The 12,284-nt window shown below is 45.3% G+C and overlaps 1 protein-coding gene across 1 annotated transcript in view; it reads left to right on the forward strand.

The window, feature by feature from the left end:
• Nucleotides 1–12,284, forward strand: part of PDZD2 (PDZ domain containing 2) — a 198,426-nt gene that overhangs the window by 164,688 nt on the left and 21,454 nt on the right. Inside the window, exons 13-17 of the mRNA XM_056848199.1 lie at nucleotides 1,767–1,899; nucleotides 4,670–4,751; nucleotides 6,198–6,301; nucleotides 7,143–7,314; nucleotides 9,460–10,205. Coding sequence (XP_056704177.1) covers nucleotides 1,767–1,899; nucleotides 4,670–4,751; nucleotides 6,198–6,301; nucleotides 7,143–7,314; nucleotides 9,460–10,205 — 1,237 coding nt within the window. The remainder of the gene's footprint in view (nucleotides 1–1,766; nucleotides 1,900–4,669; nucleotides 4,752–6,197; nucleotides 6,302–7,142; nucleotides 7,315–9,459; nucleotides 10,206–12,284) is intronic.

The raw sequence follows: 12,284 nt of genomic DNA on the forward strand, positions 1-12,284 counted from the left end.
ACAGAACTTTACAGTTTTTATTTTCACATCCCCTTCCAGATGGATGCCATTCATCTTCTGAAATATTTGGGGCATAATCCTGTGCATGGGTTATTTACATCCTCGTGGATTGTGGTGTTGATGGGAGTCACATTTAAGTTTGGCGTCTTAGCAAATTTCCAGTCTTTCGCTTTTTTAGAAACAACAACTACAGATGGTGTGAAAAATCCTTAAAAGCTGTTTGGTGCAATTGTGAAAAATATTTTCGTTATAATCTGAAACGATGATCCTGGGCCTGAACAATTCCAGATGTATATTTAGCCCAGAACTGTGAAGGATGAAGTAACAGGAACTAATATTTCACCAGCCTTTCCCTTAAGATGTATTGATCCTGTGGGTATTTTAGTTCTTGGTGTGAAGAAGGAAACAGTCCTACATTCTTGGATCAAAAAAGCCTGCTGTTGAAAAGACGGGTGTTAATCCATGCAAGATGTGATAAGGAGTTGTCCATCTCTCTGTATTCTGTATTTTTGCACTCAGAACATTTACTTCTAGTGGGAACCAAAGCAGTGTTTTATAGCCAGAATACAGAGTCCTGTGATTGGAAATCCAGGGAGAGAAATAAATCATTGATGGGGGGAGACAGTATATGTCTGGGCCACTGCATTAACAAGTCGGAGGGTGCCAATGCCATTTTCCCAATTAGAAAGGCATGTCTCCTGCTTTTAGTTAAGGTAAAGAAAGAAGGGCGCTCATATTGAATCTGTCTTTTTTGTTAACAGGGCTGCCGGCAGCTGGAAAGAGGGGCAATTCTGATCAGGGAAATGGCATATGACAGAAGGGAGTTAACCCACCTTCTCCAGCTCTGTGACCTTTAGGGGAGGGGCTGTGGCTCAGTCATAGAGCTTCTGCTTGACATGCGGACGTCCCACGTTGAATCCCTGGCATCTCCAGTTAAGGATCAGATGATGTAAGGTGATGTAAAAGACCTCAGCCTGAGACCTTGGAGAGCTGCTGCTAGTCTGAGTGGACAGTACTGACTTTGGTGGACCAAGGGTCTGATTCAGTATAAAGCAGCTTCATGTTGTGTTTGTGTGTGGTCCATTCTGGGGGGTCCCGTTTGCTACTTTGGGGGATGAAAGGATGAGTCTGAAAATTCCAGTTACAGAGCTTAGGTTTCATGTATCTTGTCTTAAACACATGAAGCTGCCGAAAATCTTGTAGGTCTCTAAAGTGCTACAGGAATCGAATCTTGTTGTTCTACTGCAGACCAACATGGCTTCTCTCTGGAACTACTGAACACATGACGCTGCCTTATACTGAACCAGACCCTAGGTCCATCCAGGTTAGTATTGTCTACTCAGACCGGCAGCGGCTCTCCAGGGCCTCGGGCAGAGGTCTTTCACATCACCTTCTTGCCTAGTGCCTTTAACTGGAGATGCCAGGGATTGAACCTGGGACCTTCTGCATGCCAAACAGAGGCTCTACCACTGAGCCACAGTCCCTCTTCATACATATAGCCAGAGGTGGGGGAGCCACAGCCCCATGCTGAAGTCCCGTGGAGGTGGCCAGTCATGTGGATCTCTTCCAACCATCGTACCCACTGAAGAGCTGCAGCCACATGGAGTTGACAGCTCTGAGCTACATAGGACCACATGACTCTGGCTTAGAATAAATCAGCAGTTCCTACATTCACATTTGGCATGTATTTCCATCCTGTAAAAAACATGATGCTCTTTGTGTAAGTTCCAGCAGGCACATTTAGCTGAATGCGTTTGTTTCCTCAGCCGTGGCGACCAAATCCTGGAAGCTGATTCGGTCAGCCTGCGCCATGCAGCTCTGAGCGAAGCCTACGCCATTTTGAGCGAATGTGGTCCGGGCCCAGTCAGCCTTATCATTAGCCGCCATCCCAACCCAAAGGTAAGGAGAATAACGTATGAAGTGTACAGCATAACAGGGTATCACCAAGCTTAAGTCCTAAAAATTCTGGTTCATTAGATTGTTGGTGAGCAGGTTGCTTAGAAGGTCCCATCAAACTTGCTTTTGATCCATGGCTTTCAAATGGAGATTTTTGGGGTGGAGCCTGAGGAGGGTGGGGTTTGAGGAGGGGAGGGACTTCAATGCCATAGAGTCCAATTGCCAAAGCAGCCATTCTCTCCAGAGGAACTGATCTTTGTTGCCTGGAGATCAGTTGAAATAGCGGGAGATCTCCAGCCGCCACCTGGAGGTTGGCAATCCTAGAGGTCAAAGAAGCTTTTCCTGAAGTCTCCAGAAGATTTTTCCTGAAGTCTTTCTAGCACTAAATTCCTCCAAATCTTTTTTCCCTGCTAAGTATCACCTGTCTAGCCTGAGAGGTGGGGGAGCTGGACCATCCCATTGTCTCTAGCTAGACCTGTTAGCATTTCTGGAAGGGTGGCTGAGGTGAGGCTGGAAAGCAATTGAATTGCCTTCCCCCCTCCCCCCGCCTCTTCTCAGCTGGAGACGAAAACTTTTAAAAATATCAGGTGCAGGTTTTGCTCCGTTCAAACCTCCAAAGAAAAATGCATTTCTCCACACCCTAAATAGCCATGGCCCTGCATAGCTCAGAGAACACCTTCATATGATTTTCCACACCTATTAAAAAACTGCAGAAGTGAATGTAATTTTATATCGTGGAAGAAGAATGATCAGGGCATAGACGGAGGCTTTTTCTGTGGGGCTACTTGCATTGGGGAACCTGGAGATCAGTTATAACTCTGGGGTATCTCCAGGCTCTTGGAGGTTGGCCGTCCAAACTTGTCTTCCATCAGTGGAGCTGTGCTGATGGAAGAGCAAGAAAGGGCTAGTTTTTGTTGTCTTCCTTCTCCATGCTGCAGGATTTTGGCACACTTGGCTTCCAGACCACATGGATCCCACCATTCCCGGGGTCGGAAAGGATGCTGGGGAAGGTGAACATGGGGGAAATCCATGACTATGAGCACCTTCTACTGATGGATCACAGGATCCAACCCAGTACCAGTTATTTTATTTGTATAGGATTTTGGATGCCTTTCTTTTCTTTTTCGTTTTAAGGCTTTAGTCCTGAAGGAGGGGGAAGCTCCTTAGGAGCCGGCGTGACCCCACACTGGTGTAAGTGCCCCTTTAGCCTGGAATAAGGGGCTCTTACGCCGTCCTGGGGGCAAAGACGCCGGCGTTGTGGAGCCGCAGTCCTGCGCCGGCCCCTGACGCCAGAGCAGCCATGCCGGCAGGGAATTCTGGAAGGGAAATCCCACGCCGGCGTGGGGAGGGGGTGTTCCCAGGGTGTTCCTGGGGGTGGAGCTGGAGCTGCCTTTAGGCAGCTTCCTAACCCCTTTCACCCAGGGATCACCTCCTCGCGCTACAGCATTGTTACCCCCACCTTTTTTGGTGGCGCATCCTTGTTGCTGTCAATGGGGGCATTTTTTTATTTTATTTTTAAACTGCTTTAAAGTTCTTTTTGGTGGCCGGGAAACCTCTGTGGAGGCAGTGTGGCTGCGCCGGTCCTAACTGCCCCTCCCTTTAGGAATGGGCTGCCCATCTTTTCAAAAAAATTATTAAAAGGAAAAACTACAGAAGAATCGCTCATTACAAGGTTTCCAAAAACCACAAAAGGGAAAAAAAGTCATTAACTTAATCATTCCATGTCATTATAAACATTATCTTCTAATTTGCTTTGTGTGAGATTTTATAGCTATGTTGCATATTCGTATATAAAATAAAAAACATCCTTGAAATATCCATATTGTTTTACAGATCACCCACATTCCATTGCACAGAATGTTTTTGTTACCAAATTACCTGGTATTCAGAGTACTTGTGTACTTCCAAAACCAATACCACGAACTATATTTTTCTTCTTTTTTCATTATTCTAAGTGAATGCGACACTGAAACTTCATGTAAACCACTGAGTTTGCTTTGGGGTTTGTTCAGATCCTCTTTGTTCGAGGAGATTCAGCCTTCTGACCTGTCGCTGTGGTGAAATTTAATTCTTGAGAACTGCATTGGATTTATATTGGCACCATAAAGCAAGAGAGTTTGTGTTATACATAACAGTTCCTTTGCAATTCCTCCATTGAAATGTAAATGCTGGTAACGTTTCTTGGGGCAAAATTATCTTGAGATAGCATGGCTATTTAAAAAAAAAACAGCAACAAAGATCACAGAATACTTTAGTTTTTCAAAAAGAAAACATGGATTTGATTAAAGTCTTGATCAAAGCATGCAACATAAATGATATAAAAAGACAATTTAAAATGTATACTTAAATAATAATAAAAAGTTTTTTAGGGTTTCTTTTGTTTTTATCAACAAATGGTATCTTTTGCTAATTCACAATTTCATAATCTTATCCTTCTTTCAACATTTCATAAAGGCATCTGTTCACTATTTCTTTTAGCAGAATAACATTTGTTTCAGAGAATAGCCATGTTGGTCTGCGGTAGAAGAGCTAAATTCTAGTCCAGAAGCAAGATATTCTGGGTATTTGAACTGTTGGATTTCATTAGACCAGTTGTTTTTGAAGATCAACATGGTCTATATAGACAGTATTTGCTAGAGATGGCCCCAGCATCTCACAGTTGTTGTTTCTACCTTCTCTACTGAGACCCCTACAAGACCTATAAACCTTTCAGGGATCATCTTTTGTGTTGTACAGAAGAACCCTCAGTATACATTTTTCAATTTAATGTTAGGTTTCCGAACAGGAGATGGATGAAGCCATCGCACGCACCACTCAGCGAGAAAGCAAGGATGTCCCATCCCCTCAAGTCACAGGTACTAGCACATGTGCTTGTAGCGTTGCATCACATCTGGTTCTCATGATCCACACCATGGTTGCACACTGCGTAGTTTTGTACTATGTTTGTTCTGTGCAAAGGAATCCCAAATTCTGTTCCCAACATCAATTAGACAAATTAAGTAGGTTTGCTGGTACCTAGGGACCCTTGTCCTGACCTGGATAGGCCAGGCTAGCACAATCTCATCAGATCTCAGAAGCTAAGCAAGGTCGGCCCTGGTAAGGATTTAGATGGGGCAAGGAATACAAGGGTCACTACACAGAGGCGGGCAATGGCAAACACTTCTGACCGTCTCTTTCTGTGAAAACCCTACAGGGCTTACCATAAGTCGGCTGGGACTTGATGGCAAAAAAAAGGGACCCTTATTCAGGATCTTACCTGTCACTGCCTCAAAAGAACAGCCCAGAAGAATGGGCTATTAGACTATAATCTCTTCTAAGTATCTCTATAGTTGGGTGCACATCAAAGTTCTCATAGGGTGATGGGCAGCCGTTTCATGCGTATGCTGCAAATATGTACAATATTATAAAATATCCAGTCACTTTAGCGATTTTCAAGCAGGACTATTAGTTTATTATTTATTTATGTCATGCATATCCCATCTTTTTTCCAAAGGGGGACCTAGAGCAGCTCACATCATTCTTTTCTCCTCCATTTTATCTTCACGACAATCCTATGAGGTAGGCTTCCATGGTACAGCGGGGAATCGAAGTTGGGTCTCTCAGCTCTGGGTTGACCCTTGTGGCTCATGAGAGAATGCCCATGGTGGAGAAACTGCATGAATGCAAAGACTGTGTGAAAAGCTTCAGCCGGAAAGTGCATCTTGCTAGACAGGAGAAGCCATCATGCAAAGAAACCATAGAATCATAGAATTGGAAGGGGGCATACAGGCCATCTAGTCCAACCCCCTGTTTAATGCATAATCAGCCTAGATCATTCCTGACAAGTGCTTGTCCAGCCTCTGCTTAAAGACCACCAGTGAGGGGGAGCTCACCACTTCCCTAGGAAGCTGATTCTACTGCCGAACAACTCTTACTGTAAAACGTGTCCTCCTAATATCAAGCTGGTACCTTTCTCCCCACAATTTAAACACATTATTGCGAGTCCTATCCTCTGCTGCCAACAGGATCAGCTCCCTGCCCTGTTTTGGCATTGAAGCAACAGATGGTCTTTCTATTGGCGACTCTTTGAGAAAAGATTCCTTAGCCTGAGTCTCCCAGGTCTTAGTATGATCCTCTAACCGCTACACCACAAATCTACACTCTGCCATGCAGCTCATTCACAATCTGCCACAACCTCACAGCCTCTACTTACCTCACAGGATTGTTGTGACGACAAAGTGGAGTGGGGGCAACCATCAGAGGAAGGTGGGGGAGGGGGGAATGAAAAAAAAGATACCAATACGGTCCATTCTATTTAACAGGGAATCTGCCCAAGAGTCCATCCCCGAGCGTGAAGTCTAAACAGAGCGAAGCCTCCTCACCTCTGAGCTGGACGATGAAGCGTTTCTTGGAGCCAGTGAGTCGGGTTGGTAAAAGTCTTAAAATTCAGCAGCATGATCTTGTTTTGAAGGCAACGTTTAATAAATCATTATTAATGTTGCTTGGGGGGGAAACCCTGGTGCTACTCTATGCATTCGTCCAGTGGTACCCATCGAGGGGATGTGGCGGAAAACGCCTCAGGAATCCCTTGTCTGCGTAGGCAGTTCAGAAATAAAAGCATCTGAATTCTGTTTGAAGGCAGCAAGCCTCAAGGTGTGGCCGATGATAATTTTTTGACCTAGAGACAGAGAAGGAGTTAACATGAGATGGATTGACTCAATCAAGGAAGCTGAGGCCTTCGGTTTGCAAGACCTGAGCAAGGCTGTGAATGATAGGACGTTTTGGAGGTCATTAATACATGCCGTCGCCATAAGTCAAAGATGACTCGATGACACATAATGCACACACGCAGATTGTAAGAAAACAGGGAATCTGGGAGCATTTCCAAGGGAACAGCCTACTGAGAGACTATAAGCCTAGCATTGTCACAATGTTGGTGGTCTTGGTTTACTCCTGCCATTGAATTTTGCCTCAAACGAAACTTTGGGAGTGATGTTGGAGATCTCTGCATGGGGAAAGCATCTGAAATGCTTCCAGGAGAAAGAGCCTCTGGATTGCTACTGAATATTTCCAGAACATTCCACCTGCAGTGCCCTAAATAAAAATTAAACAAAATGGTAGGGTAGATGGGTGACGTACAAAGACTTTCTTCTATATGGGGATGCTTGTTGACTCTAGGGATTTGGTTTGGGGGAGCGTTAATTCCTTGCTGTGGAATCATCCATGAAGTGCTTGGCATCAGCTTTCTTTGTCCTTCTTCCTTTCAGCAGGGATCCGTCAATTCTGAAACGGAGCTCGCCCAGTACTTTCTGCAGGATGGCGTGAGCCAGTTGTCGCTTTCAGAGACAACGATAACGGGCTCCAGCGACGAAGAGCCGCTTCGTCCCAAGAGCGGGAGCAGCTCCCTGGACGAGAGTTTCCCTTCTCCTGGCGTTCCAAGTAAGCGATCATCAAAGAGGTGTGGCAGCTGATTCCTGTGTTTGTGTTTCTGCTGTTACAGCTGAGGCTACCAAACTGTGAGAGGGGAGGTTCCTCCCACCCCCATGGGAATATGGGATACCTGGAAAGGAAGTGCGAAGTGCTGGGGACAGAGGGGATCTTGAGGCAGATTAAGGGTTTGATCCCACAATGTGTGAGCAGAAGGGAAAATATACTTTGCTCTGGTTAGACCTCACCTAGAGTATTGTGTTCAGTTTGGGGTACTGCAATTTAAGAAGGATGTTGACGAGCTGGAACGTGTCCAGAGGAGGGCAACAAAGATGGTGAGGGGTTTGGAGACCAAGTCCTATGAGGAAAGTTTGAAGGAGCTGGGTATGTTTACCCTGAAGAGGAGAGGACTGAGAGGGGATATGATAGCCATCTTCAAGAACTTGAAGGGCTGTCATATAGAAGATGGTGCTGAGTCGTTTTCTGTTGCCCCAGAAGGTCGGACCAGAATCAACGGGTTGAAATTAAATCCAAAGAGTCTCTGTCTAGACATTAGGAAGAATTTTCTAACAGAGCGGTTCCTCAGTGGAACAGGCTTCCTCGGGAGGTGGTAAGTTCTCCTTCCCTGGAGGTTTTTAAGCAGAGGGTAGATGACCATCTGTCAGCAACGCTGATTCTGTGACCTTAAGCAGTTCATGAGAGGGAGGGCATCTTGGCCATCTTCTGGGCCTGGAGTAGGGGTCATTGGGTGTGTGGGGGGAGGTAGTTGTGAATTTCCTGCATTGTGCAGGGGGTTGGACTAGATGACCCTGGTGGTCCCTTCCAGCTCTATGATTCTGTGATTCTATGACTTAGTGCAGTTCCATGTGAGCAAGCAGTTGTGCATTGGCTGCAGCAAAACATAGCGCTTGAATATAATTTTTAACAAAATGACTGTGCATATGGAGCAATGGAATATATAACAGGTGGATTCACTTGATTTCATTTAATTTGGTTTTGAAGCTGTATTGGAAGAAATGCCTTGCCGTAGTATGTCTTATGTGTGGAAAGTGCCGTCAAGTCGCAGCTGACTTATGGCAACCCAATAGGGTTTTCAAGGCAAGAGACGAACAGAGGTGGGTTGCCATTGCCTTCCCCTGCGTAGTGACCCTGGTATTCCTTGGGGGTCTCCCATACAAGTCCTAACCAGGGCTGACCCTGCTTAGCTTCTGAGACCTGATGAGATCAGCCTAGCCTGGGCCATCCAGGTCAGGGCGCACACAGGCAGAAAAGATGGTGGGGATACAGTTGCTCTCATTTAGCGCCAGCAGACAATGAGGAGTATTTTAACACTTCCATCTGTGCAAACAGTGTTGCACATATGGAAATGTTCCATGGGATGTCCCTAAGGTGCACTAGGGCTCTGCATCTGATGCTTATAGCTTCTGACATGGAAAGGGGAAAGATTTTTCAAGGCTTTTTTTCATGCTGGAACTTACAGGCATGCAAAGAGGATTTTTAACACAACCAGAGATGCTCCCAGCCTAGAGAGCCAGCGTGGTGTAGTGGTTAAGAGCAGTTTGGAGCGGTGGACTCTGATCTGGAGAACCGGGTTTGATTCCCCACTCCTCCACATGAGTGGCGGACGCTAATCTGGTGAACTGGATTTGTTTCCCCACTCCTACACACAGAGCCAGCTGGGTGACCCTGGGCTAGTCACAGTTCTATTAAGAGCTCTCTCAGATCCACCTACCTCACAAGGTGTCTGTTGTGGGAAGGGGAAGGGAAGGTGATTGTAAGCTGGTTTGATTCTGCCTTAAGTGGCAGAGAAAGTCGGCATATAAAAATCAACTCTTCTTCTTCTAGACCCCCCCATCTCACACTCCCTGAAGAAGGGAGTGATTTTTGCAATTCTCCTCCTCTGCGGGAGACCTCCAACACCCTCTAATGCTATTTCTGGGGTCCCCTATTCTGCAGGAGCAGCAATCCAGGGGGCATTTGGGGCTATAATGGGAAGGAAAAAACAAGGAGGTCTGGTCAGAAAACCTTCCATCAGCAGAGACCCAAGCCAGGATTTTTGTTTTTAGCAGAGTCTGGATTCTCTCTGTTTGTATGCATATATTGTCCCATTAAAAAAATTATGTTGTAAACTAAATATAAATATATATTATTTCCTAGCTACTAAAGAATTGGGCCTGTTTGATTCGCCCAGTAGCGGAAGCTCACCTGGTCCTACGAACAAGCTCAGGGAAGCAGTTCGCCACGTGAGTTTCAGCGACAGCCCTAAAGGTGGCCGAACGGCGTTCCAGAGGCAGAGGAGGATTGCTTTCTATGATGGTGATGCCAGCGATGAAGATGACTTTGCCAAGCAAGATGGCGTTCAGTTCCAGAGAGGATCAAAGCCCAAAGGCCAGAAGAAGACAGAGGGCAACTGTGAGGTCGTCTCTTCCGTTGGCCCAATAGAAGGTGTTGATGCAAACCAGGAGAAAGAATTTGCAGCAGATATCCACAGTGCGCCAACGGTGAGCATCTTCAGGGATTCAGCAGAGAGTGCCAAGGAGTCCACTTTCCTTCCCGTCAAACTTCTGGATTCCTCCCATGCGCCAGAGCATCACCTGAGCTTGAAGGACTTCCGAGAGGCACAGCTGGAATCTAAGAGGTCCCCTAAACTGGAGCACAAAGCAGTCACTAGAGTTAAAAGCCTGATGAGCATTGAATACCACGGGGTCCCGAGGCCTGTTGGGAGGGCGCTTCCAAATATCCGGAAGAGCGACGCACAAGAGAGTCCTCTTGGGCAGAGCCATACAGAAGTGGTTACCCTGACTCGGAATGAAAATGAATCCTTTGGCCTGGACCTTGAAATCCATGCCACTCCCTTGCGTGTTGTGATAACTGGGTTGCGCCCTGGCGGAGCAGCTGAAAGGGTAATGTCCTGAATACTCCACTTTGAAGTTTTCCATCTGTGTATTTCTTTTTCCCTGGTGGGCTATTAATACTGAACAAAACTGAGATTCTGCAAGCAAATTTAAAGAGATCTCATGAGCAGTGTTAAATCCATGAACGCTGTTTTTTGTCTTCCCCTGATGCTATTAACGAGATATTTTAGCGGCATATACCCCTCCTGGCTGACTTAAACTTTAAAGAGTCGATAGAAAAATACACTGTTCTGAAATATCCTTCCTTCCCCCCCCCTTTTTGTAAGGACCCCAGTGAATACTGCCGTTCTGCCACTTTAGCAGAAAGAGTGATCATATCCATGTAGCACGCAAGTCGTTTAGAAGCGGAAAAGTATTAAATTTTCAAAGGCATGTAGCTTCTTGAAAGGGAAGAACAACTGGATAGCCATTTAAGTTTTAAAAATTTAACACTTTATTATTTATTCATCTTTCTTTTTAAAAAAAATCTAGATGTGATTTTCAAATTACGGCCTCCTTTCACGGAAGGCCGTCGAAATTCATTAGTATAGGATAGTGGAATAACTAGAGCTAGCACAGAGGGCTTCTTAAAGTGATACAGTGACATGTATATCCATGGTAGTAGTTATGAAAGCCCTGGGATGGAATTTCCATGTTCAGAAATAGTTTCCCATCTGATTGTCATCTAAACTATAGGGGGAAAAGGCCCTCAAGTTGACTTGTGTTTGGCTTGGGAGCTTCTCAGAGGCATCTTGCTGACTATGCTTGGACACAAAATTTTAAATTCGATTGATGTATAGTGTGATTCATGATAGTTCAGTGATAGATCGTAAGTTGGTCAGGATATCTGACAAAGGGAGCTTTGACTCTTGAAAGCTTGTGTGTGTGTGTAAAGTGCCGTGCTGTCAAGTCGCAGCCGACTTATGGCGACCCCTTTGGGGGTTTTCATGGCAAGAGACTAACAGAAGTGGTTTGCCAGTGCCTTCCTATGCACAGCAACCCTGGTATTCCTTGGTGGTTTCCCATCCAAATACTAACCAGGGTTGACCCTGCTTAGCTTCTGAGATCTGACGAGATCAGGCTAGCCTGGGCCATCCTTGAAAGCTTATACCCCCCAAAATCTTGTTGGTCTCCAAGGTGCTACTGGACTCGAATCTAGCTCTTGGTCATCGGCATGCCTTTATTGGTATACGAGGAAAGAGTTGTGTGCAGAAAGCGTGGTCTTCTGCTAGTTACGTGAATTTATGATACTAAGAAGCCAGTATTTTTTCATATGTCCTTTGCTTGCTTGCGGTCTGTCACTTAATGTTTAATCTGGCTGCCCATATCAATTGATAGCCACCAACCAAGATATCTGCAAGGCTTCTGAATTCAAAATGACAAATACATAGGATATAAGGAGCTATCTTATGTGGACCTGGTCTAATAGTCCACTTAGCTGAATGTTGTCTTCTCAGATTGGCAGAAGCTCTCAACTGAAAGTCTTCCCTAGGCCATGTACCCAAGATCCTCTATCAAGAGATGCCTGGATGTGCTGAACCATTGGATTGTAGCTTTAAGAAGTCCAAAAGCGTCAATATCCAATTCTGTACCCCAACTCAGGGTCTTCCGTGGGTCCAAGCTCAAGGGCTGCCAATTAACCAATGTCATCTAAACCACAGTATCCTTGATGGGAGATAAAAGTGGGGTGAATGGTTCCTGTGTTATTGTAAGCAGTTCACTAAGGGTGTTTTTACACACACTGAATGATTCACTTTCAATCCACTTTCAGTCAAGTTTAGTGATTGTTTGAAAATGGATTTTGCCATTTCACACAGCATAATCCAATTGCTCGACAATGAAGAAAGTTGACAGGAAGAAAGTAGAATCTTTTGAAATGTGGTGTTGGAGGAGAGTGTTACAGATACCGTGGACTGCCAAAAAACAAAAATCAGTGGGTTATAGATCGAATCAAGCCTGAACTCACCCTAGAAGCTAAAATGACTAAACTGAGGCTGTCGTACTTTGATCACCTTATGAAAAGACAAGAGTCACTGGAAAAGACAATCATGCTAGGAAAAGTTGAAGGCAGCAAGAAAGGAGGAAGAC

Source organism: Euleptes europaea, chromosome 4 (genome assembly GCF_029931775.1).
Source record: "Euleptes europaea isolate rEulEur1 chromosome 4, rEulEur1.hap1, whole genome shotgun sequence".
Taxonomy (NCBI): Eukaryota; Metazoa; Chordata; class Lepidosauria; order Squamata; family Sphaerodactylidae; genus Euleptes; species Euleptes europaea.